The 21,932-nt window shown below is 37.1% G+C and overlaps 1 protein-coding gene across 1 annotated transcript in view; it reads right to left on the bottom strand.

The window, feature by feature from the left end:
• The window catches only part of HSD17B4 (hydroxysteroid 17-beta dehydrogenase 4), a 71,800-nt gene that overhangs the window by 17,028 nt on the left and 32,840 nt on the right, over positions 1-21,932 (bottom strand). Inside the window, exons 14-18 of the mRNA XM_086628708.1 lie at positions 21,791-21,842; positions 20,339-20,410; positions 18,744-18,847; positions 14,863-14,928; positions 2,872-2,941 (exon numbers count right to left, since the gene is read on the bottom strand). Coding sequence (XP_086484834.1) covers positions 2,872-2,941; positions 14,863-14,928; positions 18,744-18,847; positions 20,339-20,410; positions 21,791-21,842 — 364 coding nt within the window. The remainder of the gene's footprint in view (positions 1-2,871; positions 2,942-14,862; positions 14,929-18,743; positions 18,848-20,338; positions 20,411-21,790; positions 21,843-21,932) is intronic.

Here is a 21,932-nt window from a genome sequence, read left to right as displayed (position 1 = left end):
TCAGGATTAACTTTTATTTAGAGGTGGAAAAATCCCTGAAAAGATTTCAGGCATTTTGAACCCATCTAACAAAAAGAGGAAAAAAAATAGTGTTTTGTTTATTCTGACATTTTTGGTCAGGTTTCCTTGAACTTCCATGCTTTGGAGCAGGAGCTGAAACTTGGCAGAGGATAATCTTTGCATTAGCGCTGATTCTTTTCCCAGCCCTGTCAAAGTCTGACAACATAAACTTCTGCAAGCTGGCCTGAGATTTGGTCAAGTGCAACAGTTAAGTTTTAAAGATGCTGCTTGTACCGAGCGTGTTCCGATCCCTTAACAGGTTGCTCTGACCTGACAGGGCACACGAACAGTAACTGATGACTCCTGCAACAGCCCATGGATTCAAGACAGGTCTGTCCAGCTTTGGCTCTGAAACCAGTTGCTTTGCCTGGAACTCATTTGCCACTGTCGGCTGCCAGAGTCTCTTTTCCCTGAGCTCTAAACAACTCCTCAGAGCATCTACACAGCATGAAAAGTTGTCCCAAGGGATAACAGTTGGGTGAAAAAAACAAAACCAAAAGAACAAAAAGAAGAAACAGGAGAAAGTCTAGCCTGCAAGGAATCAGAAGATGTAGAAGAAGAAACCTGCTTGAACACAGAAACAAAAAAGCCATCAAGACTCAATGCTGGGGAAGACGCAAACTCTGAGACATGGCCCAAAGGGAATACAAGACTAGCAGGAGTAGGGATGAGAAACAGAAATTTTAACTTGTTAGGTTAGGAGAGATGTGACAAAAGGACAGGCTAAAAAGAACATGATCCTGTTCCAAGTATTCCATTCTGACCGTTTTGCTATTTCTTTCCTGCAAAATACTTGAATATGCACCCTTTTAATAGCACGCTCTGTTTTGTACACTGTGCACAGAGCATTTCTGAAAGCACAAAGACACCATGCAGTCAAATTTAAAACAGATTAATAGCATTATTGTAACAATATCAGTATTCAGTATCTCTCACATGGAATGTTATAGTGGCACTTAGCTCTTCAGAAGCTTAGCTCCATTCACCATTCAAGAACCAAAACCCACCACTATTTTCAGAACTCAGAAATGAACAAATACATACAGTCTTATTTTCCCTAATATTTTCTTTATAAAACTAATGCATGCTCGAGGAAAAATCCATAAGGCAATCAAGTTATTTTTTACCTAGACTAAAATGAAAACTAAGTAAACGTTGTTTCCACTTTCCAGTATCTCAAAATACTCACAAGCTGAATAAAGGCACAAGAATATAAACAGGTATTTTCAGGTAGTATATCTCCTCTGAAACACTACCCACAGGAAGGTTTAACAATAATCCTGGAACAACCTAAGCACGTTACGCTGAATGCTTGCTTCCAGTGTGTACTAGTGAGAGCCAGGCAAAGAGAACATTTACAGAAATTAAAGGTAAGAAAGGGTGTGAATATGCCCAAAGAAGAAAGCTTTTGTATAACTAAGAAAAAAATATTTGCGGAATAACTCTACAGTTATTTTCTTCCTTGTTTGAATTTAGTATAGGTATTTAGGTAGGACACTGCCACAGTTCCAAAATCCAGAGCGGCAGTTTTCTGTTCAGACAAAGAGACTACCTCATCCACAGAGATAATTTCATTTTTCACTGTGTCTACGTGCCAGTGCTCTTTGTGTGAGCAGATAGATTTCTGCTTCTCTTCTTTTGTAAGGTTTTTATAGGATTATCATAATTATTTTTAACACTAGGATTTCAATTATAAACATGTATTTTTCTCCTCCAGCATCTTCAAGAGTAATTGGGTGACTCCATGTAAATATTTACTTGAAGTCATCAGCTGAACAAACAAACAGAATGGTTCAATAAACTGAGGAAATCTCTTTATGGACTCTGGTATTTGATTATCATTATTTATTAACACAAATTTAAATAGAATTATATAAAACAGAGTTAATCAAACAATTAGTATGCATTTATGAAAGGAGATGATTTGTGGAAGTATGTTAAGCATCATCTCAACAAGGAAGCATAGCTCCGCTCTATTTATCTTGGTAAGAACATCACACAATGATACCTCTACATTAAGAAGTCACCAGAAAACTGCAGACCGATTAGTACAGACCAGTATTTTCATGTATTAAGAAAATATGATTTATGATGATAGCACACATATTCAGGAAAATTTCTTATGTAAATGAAATTTCAGTCTGCCTGGAGTAATCACACTATGCTACTAGCAAGGCATGAAAAGAACTCTGAAAAATACCTTTACAACAGAAATTTAAGGGAACAAGACCCTTTTTTAGTAATTACATCTCTGCAAGAATCAGTTAATGTAGTCTATGGTCTGTTGCTTTGGCATGTAGCATTACGTTAAAGAACAAGCTACCGCACTAACAGGAGGTGCAGTAAAGCAATTTTATAGGAAAAATATAAATCTTTCCTGCCTTCCTGAGATTTATGGAGACTGAGAAGCAAAAAAAATTCCACTGAGACCAACATAACTTCAAAATTATTTAGACACAAGAATTATCTACCAAGGAATTTTGATAGTCAATTATTTATGCTTATGAAACAGAGATTGTAAAGATGGGATAGTGGCAACAAATTAGCTCTAAAAGGAAAATAGGGTAGGAGGCAGGTTTCCATTGCAGGCAGAGCATCATTCCGCATTCCCAGTTACAAGAAGCAATGCTTTAAAATCAAGTGTCACGCAGAATTTTGAAGATACCGAATGGTGACTCTAAGAACCGCTATAAAAAAAGCACTGCTTTTTCCAGCTTATTAAAGACATACAGACTAAGTGAAAAAAAGATTAAAACCACATTTATGTCATCTTTTGTCCAAGTATTAATACAATGGTATCCCTCAGCTCACCTCCAAGAGCAGCAAAGCTTGGATCAATATGTAAAGGATTCCAATCCCCACTCAGCCGATATAAGGCAGCCTGCAGAAACAGAGAAAGAAAAATGGGAGGCTACCAGTGCTTGGCAGAAATGAGCAACTCACTCAAAAACTTAGAACAGATTAATCAATTTATCATAATCTATTTTACAAGTCCTTAGATAACACTCTACAACAAAGCAGGTAAAATGGAAATTAAATGTTATTATTGTGCAGACAAATGGCCAAAGCTCCAGTGAAACATGCCAAGAACTGTGTATGGTCTTGGTACATACTAAAACAATACAACTGCCTAACGGAAGGTGAAAACAACCTGCTGATATACAGATCCAGCTTCACTAAAATTTGGCAACAGTGAAGTAATGCATTTTCTAGAATTCATCCACAGGTTCTTTAGCTGGAAGAGTAATTTTAAAGAGTCTTCGCCCTTGACAGATTCATTCACAATTAAAAAAAATTACAAATGAAAGTTTTAGTTATTTTACACACACAGTACCACACTTTTTCAACATTGGCTTCATCTCACAGAGATCAGAAATATCCTTATCCTTCCCTTTTAAGAGTAACATAATTAACTAATTTTTATACACTTCTCTTGCAGCAGCTTCATGGGTAGCTGGTCCCAATATCAAAAAGAAACAAAGAAAACCCCAAAGTAACGTCAAGCGTTCTAGAAGACTTTGCCTCATGTTAAATATTCTCTTTCACTAATAAACAGTAGAGAAATCCAGATTTAGTGTATATATTCTAAATGTGAATAAACGTGAGAAACAACGAAGAATATTGCTACCGTATTACAGTCTTCTGTCTCTGTGTGGCACTAGCATTTTCATTACTAAATCTTATGTTTGCTGTATGTGGCCAGCAGTCCATAATACAAGAGGTATGACAGGGCAACTTGTGCATCTTTCTGCACTAAAACTTATTCCTTGGTCATCAGATTCCAGTGAAATTCAGTGACTAAATGATTGTGGAGTACTCTCTACTATGCCATTCCCCAAAATACAGAGAAAATCAATACCTCACATTAACTAATGCTAGTGGAGATTTCAGTAATTTAGTAGTTTTATATTGTGGCATATACAAATTGAATATGAACTAAACTGAGAAGAGCTTCCAAACTGAAAACAAATTTTATTTTAATCAAGCACATTATTCGTCTTTGGAACCCCTTATCACTAAATGTTTTCTCCCAGCGTTTTGGACTGGGATCATAAAAATCAGTATGTTTTTGTCCAAATGAGGGTAAAACGCACTAAATTCTGTTTGGAGGAAAGAAGCTAACAGATTTTTTAAAAGGAAGGAAAAAAAAAGGATTACCCAAAGGAAGTATTTTGTCATATATATCTGACACCATTTCTTCTATCAAATCTGAAGCAAAGGACTGTGGTTAAGAAGGTTCTAAACTCATATTATCATTTTAATCCATAATCCATTTGTTTTATTTTTAATCTGTTAATATTCAAGTCCATTTCTTCAAGTATATACAGCTTTCACACTAAACTCTAATTCTCTTTTACTTGTCTTGGTAGCCTTCACCAATACATCAAGTGTTTTGAGTCTCAGTTATGGTGGAATGTAGAAGAGCTTGTCACTGCTTTTGTGTGTAAGAGTTGGATACACGCACTAAAAACAGCAAGAAGAAAATCCTAAACTGTACTATAGCTTCAGCATGCGAATCTTAGAAGGCAAGTACTAAGCTACTTCTCCAAGGCTGCTTATATTGTTGTTTACTCTTTCTGAAACACTTTTTCTTTTGAAAACACAGATGTATCACTAAGATGGCATCATTGGATCTGAAATTTCTAACTGTAACTCTACTTTTGCCCAAAACATGTATTTATTATAACTTTCTTTTTGTAATTGTCTTCTAAATGATCCTACAAATTCTTAGGAAAAGATAGACTGGAAATTTCATACTAATGTAAGACTACAGTTCAAGTTTGATCTTTCAAAAGCGATAAAGGAGAGGGGAAATATTTTGCTGAAGGAACAGATAACCTGAAATAAATCTTATAGCATCACCAAGAAGCAGAAATAGCTAAGATATTTCATCTGACGAGAAGAATAAAGTCAAGATCTCCTGAAAGCAGCATCCTCCACTGCCAAGACTCTTCAGCTAACAATCTGAAAGCCTAATCAAGTCCAAAAGAGCAAGCCAAACGGACTGTCAAGTGATCCTACACCACAGAGGCCATTCTACAAGGGGCAGCCAAGGAGTGAGTGGTGAAACATACAGGTGCAGGTTGAGGGCGGAACAGGAAATCGAACTGAGATAATGTAAATATTTACACTCTACTACACCACTAAGGCAGCTGGAGTGAAGTGATGAGTGGGAAGCATCCATGGAGAGCACCTGCTGTCTTCACTTATTGTTCTCTCTTACCTCAATTCTCACACAAATAGAAAAAAAAAGGGGAACTAACAGTGCCATCACACTCCCACTTGCACACATAAAAATCCCACAGCAGCAGAGGTTCAGTGAACATGCGCATGCTGCTGCTCTGACTTGCTGCATCTTCACTTGTCTCCACTCTTTCCCTGAGCAGTTAAAACTGTGTTTTCACTGTCGAAAGGCAGAGATGAGCAGCTCTGAAGTACCACTAGCTTCTTTGCTAAGAGCTGTCTAAGGCCTCAATGCCAACAATATCAAAGTTATAACACTATGAAAGAGGCTTTTAGTAAGGAGTAAATCCTTAGTTCCTTTAAAAAAAAAAAAATCAAAACCTGACAATTTAAAGAGAGTTGCTGTTGACAGAATACTACAAAGTAGAGTATCACCCTTCATTACTGAAGTTTTCTTTCAAGAGAGTCTAAAATCTAACAGGAAATCACCACTATTCAGAACTACAAAATAAAAATTGCCACATGTGAAATAATTAAATTAAATTATTTTTGAACTAAATTAAAATTCTAAAGGTCTCACTTTCACTCTTCCATTAATTTGAATTTTTACAAAAGCTGTTAGGAGGCTATTTTCATGAAGGAGCTGTTGTAATAAACTTTAATCCAAAATAAATAACATTTAGTTGTAGTACTGGAAAATTCTATTTATTTATGACAAAAAAAGACAAACTTATGTTTTAAGCTCAAATCTCAATTTAAATCTAGCTATGCAGCTGCAATAAGAAGTAGCTATTTATCTGCAGTGATAATAAGCACTACTTGGGAGATAACACTTCTACCAAATGCTTTTCAGAATTACAGTAGTAAAAAATACTTGTGCATTGCTAACAAAATAAACGTAGCATTTAGAAAATAATGAATTTCAAATAATTAAATGTGATCAATGTATTTAAAAGTGTGATGCATGAATATGGGAGACAATACTTGTCTTTTTGTACTTTCAACAACTAGAGCGGCATTGGTCATAGGTAGAAAGCACACAGGTTGAACTGAATAAAACAGTCACATAGCACGTTATTTCAGAGTCAGTGCAGACTAGTCAGGTCTGCCAACAAACTTCTCTTTACATTTACCACAGTCTTTGGTACTACTTCATTATACAAATCATATTTCACATGAGAACAGAACTGTTTTATAAGCCTTGTTGGCTCTACTTTCTACATTGCTCAAAAAATGACACTTCCTGCAGTCTTGACTGATAGTATTAAAAAAAAAAAAAGAAAAAAGAAAAGAAAATAAAGAAAAAAAAAGTGATGCATCCTTGGAGGATGACAAGAGTCAATAGACTGAAGTCAATCATAATATGGTTAGATTGTTCTCCAATTAATAACACAAACTGTCAAGTCTCATTTCCTAACAATTTAGGAGTTCTGCAATCATAATATGGTTAGATTGTTCTCCAATTAATAACACAAACTGTCAAGTCTCATTTCCTAACAATTTAGGAGTTCTGCCAGACCACAAAAGAAAAGCCTATATCCAATCTGTCTGTGCCAATTTTTCAGTCTTGCCTGCAGACTGCAATAAAGGTCAGTGGTAAAGCTGAAAAACGGAAGCCAAATATCCATACATTTCCCCTTCTAACTGAGGAGAAAAATAGCCCTGCCCAAGAAGATTATATCACCAAGTGTGTGTGTATACATGTACACGTGTGTATACATGCATGTACATATACTTTATCTAACAGTTTATTTAAGTAAGAGCAAGCAGTCAAGTAACCTCATGAAGAAAACACAGCCATAGATCTCATCTACACATTTCAATGAGCTCTGATTTACATTAAAAACAATTAATGTTTCCAGTTAAACTGGCACCCTTGATGCCTCAAGGGTTCAAATTTAGCACGGTACTTAAGTAATTCACTGTACTTAAAATTAAGCAGATATTCTTTGACTATCTGAGATTCCCATTTGACATATCTTCTTTTTGAATTATTTATCTCTGTAAGGGCAAGGAGAGATATTAGGAAACAACAATTGGTATAAATGAACACATAGAAAGATAAAAAGGTTTATCTGTTCCTCCAGATAACCAACTATTTTTCTCAAAGTAGGTGTATGTGGAAAATAAACAAAATAGTTTAAGTTGCTCATACTAGTTACCTATGCCCAAGCATATTTTGTGAAAATCCTGGTCACATGATTCTAATTTCTACTGTAATTAAGAACTACAAGTATATAGTTTCCTAGCCAATCTTTGGTTTGCAATTATTTGTTTTTAAGAGGTCTGGACTATCAAAACACTACCATGGTCCCTACATACCTTTGATTCCCTCAAGAATAAGAATCACTAATATGTTCAATTAAAGCACCTTCACATACACAGCTATAAACAGGAATAGGTATGATAGGTATAAAATGGCGCTAATCTCTTCTCCTTCCTCACTCCACATTACTCATGTGTTTACTGTTTATCCCTACCACGTATTTTTCAAATTTAAAATCAACTTGCGTATTCTGGCACAGGCTTCACAGAACATTAACCATTTTTCAGTAGCATGCCAAACGTACAATAAGCCCTTCCTTTAACAGTGCCTCCCTTATTAATCAAAAAGAACAAACCACTTTGGTTTGGAGAATTTCAAAAGGAATAACAATTTTTATATCCTTTACTAAGACACACATATAAAGGGTGGAAACAAGCTCCCAGTAATGAAGAGCATCTTGTTTAAAAAAAAGTGACTGTCACGCTAGTATCTTTTCTTTTTCTTATCATCTTGCTACACAAAATTCTAGTATAATACAAGCCCTCAACTATTTTTCAAAATTGCTATGATGAGAAAATTATATTTTGATCTTCCCAACAGGAATAAACACAAGGAGGGTGGGAGGGTGGTGTGTGTATAAATCTTGAAATTAGCATCATAACATGTTACAAACTTTAAAGTAATTACTATTACAAATGCTCACTCACTATACAATTTCAAGGGTTCTGAGAGTATCATCTCTGCATACTGAAATCTCTAGACAAATTAGGAAAAATTATCAAATCCTTGCAATGGTTTCACATCCCTTTGTTTTGCTTGTATCATCCTTTGCTGTTAAGCACTTCTTTTCTGGCATGCTCTCCATATCCGTGAACCTACCGCAGCACTTCATTTTCTCTATCATGAAAGAAATTATTTATGCTACAAACAGAAAAAAAAAAAAAATCACCTGAGGCTCTCAGGAGGCTCTCTTGTACAGTTCTCTGAAGTTAATTTAAATTTACATGTTTTCAGGCAACACTGTACTACATATATACAGAGCATGACATTAAAAAACACCGTTTGTCCTATAACCATGTTTTCCCCATCCATGCACGTTTTCATCATCTTCTCTCATATGACTTTACTGTACTCATTCAAAAAACTACCTTAACTCAAAATACTCACCTTCCTGTAACTTTTTTCTTCTCGTCTGTTTAAAATAAGCATAAAATCTCCCCAAGGAAACAAACATAAGCTGGAAATAATCAACTACTTTTTTTTTTCCGTATGATGTTAACGATTACTTATTCTATCTACACATCTGTTCTCTAAAAACACACACAAGTATTTGCACATGCTTAAAATGAAACACAACTGAAATCTGTGTAGAATAAAAAAAGATGACTTTCCACAGGTAAGTATCTGCATCTCAATTACACAGAAGCTTGTGAGGATCTTATCACACCATCCTCAAAGCAAAGCACTGACTCATAGTACTGAACCTGTTGACAAAAGGTAGAACACATTTTACAGCAGTTTAATAATTCATTAGGCAGTTAAATGTTTCCCATGCACCTCTTACCTTCCAAGATGTCTTTTTAATAAGTTTTTATTGCAAAGTCCACTCTTTTACAAAAAACTAGATTTGAGCATTAATTGTCTTTGCAATTGTTTCCAGTTACATTAAGAACTGCAGTTTTAGCTGAACTTGACACAGTGAAAAACTAAACTCAGGTAGCTAGAGGACAGCAGTATGAGCAAGAGGACTGCAGGACTGAGAATGACTCAGGAAGGGAAGGACATTCCTGCAGTCTCAGTCACAGGATGCTGATGACACTACTTGAAACATGGCAGGTGCCAATTATTTTCTCCTCTTTCAGAGAAAACAGAAAGAACCGTATTTTAGAAAAAAAACCAAACCACTACAAAGTGATTTCTTCACACTCTGTCAGTCAATGCTCGATCTACACCTGGAACAGAAGGCTTTACATAGCTTGTATATTTTAAATCCTATCAGACTAGTCTAGATGTGAATTTACTGAATCTCTCTGAAAATCTCTGAATGAGTAAAGAATCATTATACTCTCTAAACTGGCTTTTTTTTTTTATGCTGCACACTGTATCACATTCTCAAAAATCACCATCAGATGCTATACACCACTCCTTTAAATACTCTGCACAATTAAAATGCCTCAAACACTTATGAGCATCCTTACCAAAAACTATAAGACAGCAGAAGAGGTCGTGATCGTCAGCAGCACAAACCAACTGCAGCTCCTCCATTTAATGTTTGAAGGCCTAATTCTTCAGAGCGCATCACATTTGTGAGGTACACTGTACAAGCTCAGAACAGAGCTCCTGTGAATTTCAATTCCAGTCTGTGATGCTCAGACACCCCCCGCTAGTCTAACTTCCAAATTCCATTGTACCATCCTTTCTTATCAATCATTGATTAAGGAGCATCCATGTAAGAGTACTTTGAGATATCTGGGTAACAGCTGCCCACAGACCATAAGAATTTTATGGAAAAAACAAAGAAAACCCATTGTTGAAGGCCTGCAGCTCTAACCAGCCACTAATCATGAGATCATTTTTCTCTCATTACTCCTTCTCAGAACACAGTTTCTTGGAACAAATAACATAGGAAATCTGACTTCCTACACTATCTCAGCTCATGCCTAGAGCCCTCTCTTTGCCTGTGGAAGGAGTTCTGGAAGGAGAGGGAACAAACACACCATTTATGTCTGCATGACTGAAAACTGTTATCATAAAGCATTGCTTACAAAGGGGATTAAGACTACAAGCAAAGCAAGCTTTACTTGGAATTTTTATCTTTTTAGACATTCTGCAACATTTAAAACATTATCATAGTTTTCCAAATGAAAGCAACTTAAAAATGGCAGGATATCAAAAAGCTGTTCCTCCAACAGACCAGTATCAGTTTCAGTTTCATCAGCTCTAACAAGGAATTCAAAAACTCTTCAAAGGAAGGATGGCCAATTTTCCTGACCCTGGAAACCACAGAGCAGAAGCATCATGTGCATGAGATACCCAACTTGCATGTAAAAGCAGCTCTGGCAGAAATACACGTGTTAGCTCCCAAGATGCTGCTTTGCAGAGACTTACAGGGGGCACAGCTGCATATGCGCAGCTGGTCCCAAAGCATGGGAGGCAGTGATGGGAGTGAAAAGAAAACTCTACAGAGGCAAAACTCTCCAGAGATACAAGTCATTCACTGCCTGTGATTCTTAACTGCATTAGGAACCATTCAGTAAAAATTTGTTTGACTAATTTAAGGCCCTGGTACGAAAATCAGCAGGACAAGAGTAGCTTGGTGATACTGAAGCTCTGTAACTACATTAAACATTCCCTACAGGGTTGAAATCGAATGATTCATTTCTTGCTAAACAGCTAACAGTCAAACACCCTCTAGACTTCTTGATCTTCTGTCAAAAGGTCTATTTTATTCAAAAGATTTATGGCAGCATACCTAGTAAAGCATAGCTCAGGTTACAGAGAGAGAACAAGCTAGAAAAATACCACAGCGCATGCACATCTCTACAGGGCAAGATGGAAAAAAATCTCACCTAGTTCTTTGCAAAAAAAATTCATGACATACAGAAGAAATAATTTATGTCCCTCTTTAGCAGGATGCAAATTTAAAGCCTTAAAACCTTTTAGAAGGTCAAATACTTCTAAATTTTTCTTAACCATTTTTTAATCTTTAAGCAGCTTACAGCATGGTACTGCAACTCATTCATAAGCACTGGTTGGTGTTTAAAGAACTTCTCAGGAATGGGTACAGATTTGAATGGGATAAACATTTATTATACCTGTTATTAGTCTTTCATACTGCTAACCAAAAGGATTAACTTGTTCTGTCAATGGTCACTGACGTAACACAGTCATTTTTCAAGAAATTGTAGGTGGCTGTACCCTCCATTCTGCTGAACACATGGTGAAGGGCAAAAATGGTTATTAGCCCTCCGTTCCCAGTATCTTCTTCGCTAAGCAGCGATTCCTCCTGTCTGAAAACATGTAAAAAACATTCTTCCTCTTGGAAAAAGCTTAATCCAGTGCAGTTGAGTTAGAACTGAATATAACTTTCAAGATAACCAGTCATTGACTTCAGTGAAAGACAGAAGTCACGACTGCAAACATTTTTACAATATGCACGATGGTCTGTTTATCAGGAAGTTTACTACATGATCATGCTACTAAAAATTAAGAGGGAAAAATGCTAATTAAGAAGAGCAGTTCAGCCACGCAATTGTGGTAACACAAAAACTGAATGGTGAATGTCACAACAATCATTGGAAATTAACACAGTTCAAGCTAACTCAAATATTGTCTGCAAACTGACTCTTTCGCTCTGACTCATACTCTATACTAATTCAATAGCTGAATGACAACAGTCATTTCTGCCAACACCCTTTTCATTTAAACACTAAGAAACAAAAAAAATTTAAAAAAATTTGATGCAATTTGTGTGCCAGCTTCCATTTCCAAAAAGGATTTTAGGCAGTCAAGTGTCATTCCACAGACACATGAATGTGAAGTCTTGGTAACACTTCCCCAAGCTGTCCTTCACATGAAAGTCTGTATTGCTGCCCATAAAGTTCCCAAGTTCTAGGCATTCCTCCTCCTGTACACCAGCACGCTCACTTAAGCATACATGCTACTGAATAATTTGGCAGATAAGCCTTCATGCGATTCTCAAAGTCCACTGGCTCTGGCTCCTGCAAGATCTAATTGGAGAGTAATTCTCTTTATATATGTCATGGTTTGATGTGGAGAGGGGGTGGTTCTGGTGGCAGGAGAGGGGTTTTGCTCCCTGCGACCTCCCCGGTTTTGGAACCGGGTTAGGTTTAGTTCCGGCCACCAGATCAGACTGCCATCCCCCTCGGGATTGAGCCAATAGGGCGCCTCTGCGAATTGCCCTATTTAAGTCAGGACAAAGGGACCGGAAAAGGTGCTTCACCCAGGATCGAGCAGAGAAGGGAGGAGGGCACTGCCCCCGCTCCCTGGCTCCCGGCCGGGCAGCTGCCTGCGTCGGGCCGGCGCCGCCCACGGAGAATGGCGGCGGCGGAGCCAGCTGGGGAACTTGGGGGCACCCCACTGCCGGGGTGCCCACTGGGCTGAGTTCACCTGGAGAGGACTGAGATCTGAGAGAAACAGCTGCATCGACAGCAGGTCAGTGAGGATGGAGCGGGAGGAGGTGTGCCGGAGCCGAGTTTCCCCTGCGGCTGGTGGTGAGATAGCAGGCGGCCCCCCTGCAACCAGGACGGCCTCGGTGGAGTAGAGACCCACTCGCAGCCCGTGGGGAGAAGATGCCTGAGCCTGAGCATGGTCCTGTTGGGGTGCACGACAAGGCAGAGAGGCATCTGGAGTCTGCGTGACAACCCACGCCGGAGCGAGTGGCTACAGCTCCCTAAGTACCCGGGACTGTGGTAAAGCCCACACCGGAGCAATCTGTGGAGAAGGATTGTTTCCAGTGGGCTGGACTCACGTTGGAGAAGTTTGTGGATTTTTCCTCGTGGGTAGGGGATCCATTGGAGCAGGGGAAAAGGGTGTAAGGACTCCTTCTCCTTTAAGAAAGAAGCAGCAGTAACAGCACGGAATGAACTGACCTGCACTCCCCCAGTCCCTGCCCCCTGTGCTGCTGGGGGGAGGAGGTAGAGCCGGGAGGAAAAGGAAGGGGGGGGGGGGGGAAGGTGTCGGTTTTAAGATCTGGTTTTGTTTCTTTCTGTCCTCTCAAGTAATCGGTTTTTGTTTCCCTTTGTCCTTCTAAGTAATCATTAATAAACTGTTTTGCTTTGAGAAAAGCTCTGCCTGTTTTGCCCAGGACCATGGTTGGTGGGTGCTCCCTCTGTTCTTGTCTCAACCCTCAGTCCCTTTGGTTTTTTTTTAATTTCTCTCCTCTCTACTTTACTGGAGAAGGAGAGACTGTGTGAGTTTTAGTTGCTGGATCAGCCTAAAACCACTACAATATAATATCTACCTGTCAGAGTAGATCTTAAAATAAAACAAGTGTGGTGGCTACTCTGTGCTGCTTCCTTTATTTCCAAAAATTGATTTTGCAGTAGCAAAGTCTCCTAAATTCTGCATTATAGAGTCACTACCATATTCTTTTATCTCATGAACTCAGCATTTTGTTCACAGTAACAATTCCAGACATAGGAGTTTAAGACACAGAAACAAAGATTACCATATGAACAAGAGGATCACAAATGTTATCTGAAAATTGATGGATATAATCACGCAGAGGAGAATCTGAATTAGGGTTCCAACATTCAAAGCAAATACTTTCAACTACTGGGCCACTAGGGTTGATGTATCTTATGTAATAAAGTGCCAGCTGATAGAATGCACCTTTCACTACATTTAACCACCTCCCAAGAGCAAAGTACTTTCTGACTGTTCCCTGCTGCTTGCTCACCTTGACAACTTTCAATGAAGCCTATTCGGAAGAATTAGACATCTGCACCTCCTAGACCAATACTGTGAATTTTAGGATGCGGCAAGTGTATCGGTGATAGAAACCAAAATGCTCATCTAAGCACTCTTTTCTGGTTTAAGTCAGTAGGGCTAACTTGGACTTCAAGCACACGAATCAGCTGGATGAGACTTAAGTTTAATTATACCACATACAATCAGAGGCTAAGCAGACATCACAGTTACCTCAGTTCAGCTGATGCTCAACATTTAATTGCATCTCCAAAAGCTACAGCCTCCTGCCATGACTAAGTTGCTTTTGAAAACACTACTCATTGTCCTAATATTGGTAGCTCCAGACTTTCCTGTCTTATTTGTTTGACTTCTGCATATGTACACCTCCAGAGGAGGATATATTTATTTACTCCAGTTTTTGCCTAAGGAAAGTAGATGCCTGTGAACCAGTGGGACTAGGGACAGACAGTAATATACTTGGACGGGTATCTATCGAAATTCAAGGTTTCTCTGACTACTACAGAAATTTAACTTTTTCAAAACTTTAAGCACTTTTTTGTTACAATGTGTTTGCTTGCACAATTTGTCCTAATTTCATAGATTTTGAACCTCTTATTTTCTTAAATTCCTCCTTATATGTAGAATTCTTTAACAATTATAAAATTTCATCAGCCTTATGAAAATAATGTTCTAGATTTTAGATAGTACATTGAACACACTGTCATAACCCAGCCCAAATTTTAGTTTCACATTATACACAGATAGGTATACACCACACATGATACACATATACACAAACATACATACACAAATACATGAGGTATATGAGAAAATTTGAACTATTAGTGAACATCCTATAAGACTCCTTTCTCCAAATAAACAAAAAAATGTTTCCACACCTAGAGCATACACAACTTTACCTGATGAGTTGTTGTGACATCCAAAGTTACAGCATCAGGGGGTCTCTTGGGTGGATCCACTGTTTCCTAAAGCAAAAGTAGCAGTTTTAATATTTCACTGTAAAAATCTTTTATTTGTACCCATGCCAGAATACGCAAGGTATGTATAAAAAGAAACAGCATTTACAAAGCTGTTAAGGTTCCTCCTACCCTTTCTACATTTACAGACAAATGGAAAAAGATATTTAGGCCAGAAAAAGTTTCTTATCAAGGTTTCCTTTACAAAGATAGCAAAACTGCGGCATCAGATCTGCCTAACAGTTCCCTGTTACAGCTGATCAGTTTGATTACATTTCTTCCAAACTATCCAAAACAGCTCAAGCAAGAATTATTCACTCATAAAAAAAAAAACAGTTGTCTCATAGAACATTAGTGTTTTGGAACACAGAAACAAAAATGAAACTTTTAAAATAATACTTTTAAAAGTGCAATGGAGCACAAAATTTTTTAATAATTCACTCATGGACTATATCACTTTCGTCCTCTAAGAGCTTCCAGCTCTTTTTTTGTTTTGCACCTTTTTCTCTTGTTTTTGCAATTACATGCTGCATTTTAAGCCTCACATTATTGTAAAAAATCTGTTCTTTGTATAATCTACAGCTTCATTTTTCAGTTTTGAAGATATAAACGTCACCAACAGACTGGAAGAGAACATCCTAGATTGTGACAAACACAAAGAACACCATAACCAGTTAAAAACTATTAAAGTAGCTGAAATCTTTTTTTCCACCTCTCCTTCTTGGGTTTTCAAAACAAACAAAAAAAGCCCAAACAACGAGAAACTGACATAAGCTCTAAAATGAAAAGAAGCAACTTGACTCTCACCTGTAGTAATTCTGCTCAATCTTAGTTTGTGTAAGATCTTTACCAAAGGAAAAAGAAATCAAAAGCAACTGAGTGCTGTGTAGTTTCACATCTACTAACAGCAAAGGCTCTTTCCTGATTATTAACAGCAGAGTCAAGCCATCTCTTGGGTGGAAGACTTGATAACATCACTCCTCCTTTTGTCACTTCAGAGAACCACGATGGACCTACACATCAATCAGCTTAATTACAAGGACACTATCTAACATGCTTTCAAAAATCAAAATGGCTTGCCGATCTATTTCCAGTTGGTTTAAAGAAAATCAACTTGACCTACCAAGTCACTAAGACGTGAAAACTAGTCAACATATGAATAATCAAGGAAAATCCTCTGCCAGTAGGGCCAAAAAACCTCAACTCAAGGGGAGCGACATGACTTACGCAACGTGTTGCTCATCATAGACCTCAACTTGGAAATCTGTTCTCTGTAGTTTGCAGATACAATAAACGTGTAAGTGTAAAGTGACAAAAAGACACATTACAAAATACGTCTGATAAGCTTGGGATTTCTTTTTGGCACATTGGGACATGATAGTCTTTTTAATTTGGAATGTTAGCAAAGAAAAAGCAGGAAAATTTATTGTTTGAAACTGGCCTCTTGCAGTGGCCTCTGTTGAATTTGCTATGATTGCGTTGCCTTAACTAGACTACATTTTGTTTTCTTCTACTGCAGGAAAGACTGCTGTCTGAAACAGGTATTCTTTATATTTTAAAATATGAAATCTTTTAGATAGCATTCTTATACTTCACGAAACAGAGTGAAGAAGTTGCAGCTGCCTAAAGTTAAACTAAAAAGTGCTAAGGCACTACACTGGACTCACTGATGCCACCACTATAGAACAGCAACATTTTCTTTCAACCACTATTTTTTTTACACGCAGTATTATAAAACCTGATTACAGAATTGAGGGTTACATCAAAGACCTTTATACACTCTCTGCAACAATATTCTGTGAATTTTTTATACTACACAGAGGCTTTTCCTAAGTCTCTTCAAAGCAGCAGGCATTTCAAGATTTGATTTGTTAAGTTACATATGGGAAAACTTCTATATAATTGATACAGATTTAAGTTTACAGCCAAAAATCCCAAAGAACATTACCTACGGTATTACAGATGTACAAACCCTAGGTATTTCATCATAAATCTTAAAAAATACTGAGCTTAAAATAGCTTCAATTGACTGTTCATTACGCTAGTGACTCTAGTTCACAATAACAACATTCAGTCATAGCTGGCACTACCCTTAAACATAGTATTGAAGGAGAAAACAGTTATACATCATGTACCTGAACAGGTACTTCCTGCATTTGAGCATACGCACTATGTGTTCACGTAAATCACTCGTCATTTGCTAACTTCCTCCCAAAACGCAGGAGTTCCACTCCACTCAAAGTAAAAAGCTATAATGTCACTTCTCTCTTTACCTCTTTATGCTTTCCAAACCTATTACACGCAAACACATAAAGAGCTACACCTAGAGATCTCTTCCAGACATTGCAAGTTCAAACCTAACATCACACATTGGAGTAATTCTCAGCTTTTTACTAAGCTAGTGTTTTTACCAGGGCAGTATTTTTACTCTTTTACTAGAGCAGGACTTTCACTCTTGCAATATTAACATATGATCATACCTATCAGCACAAATTTAACACATGAAAAACAAATTACTGACCTAAACATGAACACTCTCTGCACACATACACATGAAATTATCACTAGGTATCAATTTATTTTTTAATATAAATAGTCCCCCCACCACCTTAAACAGAAGCAAAGAAAATCTCTGAGGTGCATCAGCAGAACACACTGTAATGCTGAACTGATGACACACAGATCACGCATACCAAATCGACGATGTAAGCACTGACGCAGAAATTGAAACACGATCATGACGGCAGAGCTGAGACCGGTTTAAACTGGGGCTCTGTTCTGAGTCGAGTTGGCACAATCCAACACCTCAGTAGTAGCCCCCTAGACAAAGTATCTAGAATCTCAACAACTTTGTCACTCCTCTTGCTGCCCATGCTCAAACAAGAGCAGCCAAAAAATATGTTCTTAAAGCTACATATAAGAAAGGTAAAGCTCCTGAAATCTACTTGAAGAAATGAAGACTCAGAAATAAAAGCAACTTCTCTGTCCTTATTCTGATCTAAGAGGTTTCTCAAAGTTTTTCATATCAAAAGTAGATTGAGAAAATAAAACCTTTCTAGCTACCTTTTTACAAGAAATTAGTAACTTTCCTCATCCATTCATTTATGGGGAGTGTGACTAGGAGTAACTGAACACAGAAAATCAAAACACAAAGTTGCTTTTGTTTGCAAAGCTTACATTTGTGTTTCATAAAACCAAGAGTCAATAAGACGCTTGCCAAATTGGACAGTTGAACTCATAGCATCTTCTGACCTACAGAGGTAGGATTTTAAGCCCAAAGTAGAAGATTTTACCACTTCTATGGAATTAATTGGGTCAAATTGGGTCAGATTACAGCCTGCTACACTGTCAACTTCAAAAGACCTTCTTCTAAAATCTCTAATAGGAATCCTCTAGAGGACTGTTTTGTCCCATTTATATGCATTTCAATTGTATTTTAACTTCAGACATAATTTTCTAATGTCAAGTCCAGAGAACTTAGACTCTAAATTTTCCAGAGAATCTCCTATTCTGTTTTCTATTAGGATATTCCATATCTGTAATTTCGAATATTTGAAAGTAGGATTATCTCATCAGTTGTATGTTTAGCAATTCACTTTTCTGTCTAATTGTCAAAACAAAACCATTGGTTTCCCAGGCCCTGAACAGAACTCTTCACTCAAGCTTTTCAATGAACAGAAGCTTTTAAATTCCATTTAAGTTTATATCACAACAACGCTCAAATGCTAGTTTATCCTTCCTAGTTGATATAGCAAATATTTTTCTAGCAAGGCTGACGGAAGTTTTTATGCATTTTTTTAAAATATGAATATATGTGAATTTACCTTGGCCTTTTCTGATATTCGTTTTCCACCAAATCTTCCAGCTCCAATGAAAAACAAAGAGAACTGATTATAACACACGAGGTCCTTTCCACAATAGGTGTTCACTGAAAGACAACAAAAGAGGAAAGTTATATATTGTCTTCAATCTCCTTTTTGACATAATTAGCATTTGTTGTTACGTGAGAAAAGTTCAGCTTCATACACGACAAAGCCTGTTCTAACAAATGAAGGGACAATGGTCACACTTTCATGTTGCACTGCTGCAAGTTGCTTCTTGACTAGTGAAGACTAATGATCTGTTTCACATAACATTACCATTAATTTTACATACACATGAAAGCATTAAAATTAAAAAATGAGCTATCAAAATGCTGATGACATTCAAAGTGCTAAAAATATTTGACAAGAGTACTGAAATTAGTACTTATTTCAGCATCTCACATTGCATTAGCAATTTATTTAAATATTATAGAATTGTGCCATAAAATACGATATATTAGAAGCTATTAAGAATCCCTAGTGTGTAAAGCACATTACCAACTCATACAAAAGCAGTACTAGTACCTTGTATGAAAAGAGCTCCAGAATAAGCTTTAGTTTAAGGTCACCTACTCCTTCTTTTGAAGAAGTTAAACCTCTTACACTGAATCAAGATTCAACTTCCTGTTTCCAGTTCATGCCTATTCCACTCCCTTACACCTTAAGACTGAAATTTACAGTATTGCTAATAATGTTCATTTCCAGTTCTGGAAAAAAATTTAAAAACCACTAAGACTCTGCTCACAAAAAGTACTTTTCTGTGCTGCAGAAACAGATAGGTTCAGCATTAGCCCAGTATGGCAGCAAAACACAGCTCGGAAGAAAAAAGGGACAATAAAGACCTCTTTACAATTTTATCTGTACACTGAAGGAATAAAAATTCAAGAGTGGTTAGAGATTCACTGCCTGTTAACCTGATCTTGCAATCTAATTTTCCAAGGGACCTTGGTATAACTGCACCTAAAGATACCAAAATTCTGAAAACAATAACTTAGCAACTTCTGGAGATATTCTGATCCTTTAACTTGGATACAAGAGAAAGAAAATGGGGTTTTATTTTGTTTAGAAAAGAGTAGTGAGGACACAAAAAAAGAATGCAGGACACGCTCTTAAAGATGGTTGCTTTGCAGATGAGTCTACACAACATATGCACATGACTAACCTTTGCAAAACCACCCTGCAAAACACACGCACACATGCGCAGACACTTCACCTTGCTGAAAGGTAGTAGAATCTAAAATGGCTGCCTTCAGATAAGACTAAGTATTATTATTATTAAAGAATTTTGTTCAGTTTGCATAGTGCACTATTCTACCTACACAGAAAAAAAAACCACCTTTGAAATTTTTTTCAAAAAGAGAGTGTTCTTATTTCAGTATGTTAGCTGCCCAGGAACAATCAGGTTGTACACCTACACAGCTATTGATAATTACCTCATTTCTCAGCTCTCATTCAGTCTTTACTGTGGAAAGGCTGGCAGTTATCGGTACAGCTAGATAAAAACTGAGCCTGTCAAATTTTACTGCATCCCCTCCAAAAATTATAAACCTTCTTACCATCTATAAGCACGACTGCTCCTGATCCTTTGTCGAGAATATCAGCAACACTTGAAACTGAAGTTAATTGCCCTGTAAGAAAAGAATGAGAATACGGTTTAATGGGGATTAGGGATGGTTGGACTCGATGATCTCTAAGGTCTTTTCCAACCTAGAAATCTATGAATCTATGAATCTATGAAGAACATACATATGTTGTAAGGTTTTTCTTCAGGAATTAAGTCCATAGATCCCTCTTTACAAAGTAAAAACTCTTACTACTACTACTACTACTAATAATAATGGTAATAATAATCATAGTAATAGTAATCACAATCCACATGACTATAAGAAAAGTGTCTGGGAATCTCTGCAAATCTTGGTTTGCAGATGTGAAGAATTATATTGTAAGTTTTTGCATTTTTTTAAATAGAATCTTGCTATATTTATGTATTCAGAGCTAAACACAAATCACGTTTCAGACTTGAACACATTGCTACCTTCAAAGATAGCTCAAATCACTTAAGGAGTGTCCATAAATTTCAAGTGGGCTGAGACAACTACAGTTCTACAGACGAGCAGCTCAGCTCAGGGCCCTTGGCCTGTGGGTTTACGAAGTTTGTCTCTGAAGAGGTTATCACTCTAGAGAGGTATGTAACCATATATGTTTACGTAATCAGCCTACAGAATGGAAAAATAATAAGCTTTACGAAGTCCTGGCAGTTCATTATTAATTATCAGACTCCTTTGAAGTTAATATAAGTTTCATAAATCTCCTTTTTGTTTCAACAAGAAATTATGCCATTTATCTGTGGCTTGCAAGATTTTTTTTTCCTTCTACACTCTGGAAAAGTTAATTTTTAAAGAAACACAGACACATGCATGCATACCCCAAACAAGTCTACTAAGTATCTCTCAAGCGTTGCAATCTGGGAAAACACAGCCATCTGTGAAAAGGGCTTGCTACTGCAGTAACTAATATGTTGAGGATTTTGACAGGAAGAAAAGTTGTTGTTGTTTAGCCTCCTCATCAAGTTGTCCATTCCTCCTTTACCTATGTCATTTAAATCTTATCCTCTTACAGTCACACAGATGCAACCAATGTTGAAGAATTTTTAGGTAAACATAGCAAAAGTTCTATAATACTAACTAGCAGAACTTTTAATTCTTTCATTAAGGTTGTATCAAATTATACGAGTAATAAATCAGCATGTAGTGTATTTGCCTATTATATAAAAGATGAGGCATGAGTTTACTAAGTAAACTATAGAAAAGCAACACCTGGTACCAAAACCACAGAGTTTCAGAATTCCTTCAATAACACAACAGGTTGCCTCTCTTCTCCTCCACCCTTTGTAAAAAGAATATGCAAAAGAAACAGTTGGAAACAGAGCTTCCCTACTTCCATTTACAATATGGCTACAGGGACTGTTGTCATAGTGAAAGGCAAATCAGCAACACAAAAGGACTGACCTGAGGTCGGTAATGGTTTATATAGTTCCAGATACTGCTCACCATGCAGCATCTATGTAAAGAAAGGCAGTGCTATAACAACAACCAATATATACTATTGCTTTTCTCATCACAATTGCAAGAAAATATACAGTTATTTTAG

Source organism: Tauraco erythrolophus, chromosome Z (assembly GCF_009769465.1).
Source record: "Tauraco erythrolophus isolate bTauEry1 chromosome Z, bTauEry1.pri, whole genome shotgun sequence".
In the NCBI taxonomy this organism is placed as follows: Eukaryota; Metazoa; Chordata; class Aves; order Musophagiformes; family Musophagidae; genus Tauraco; species Tauraco erythrolophus.
The sequence above is the reverse complement of the archived record's forward strand: the minus strand, read 5'-3'. Positions and strand labels throughout refer to the sequence as shown.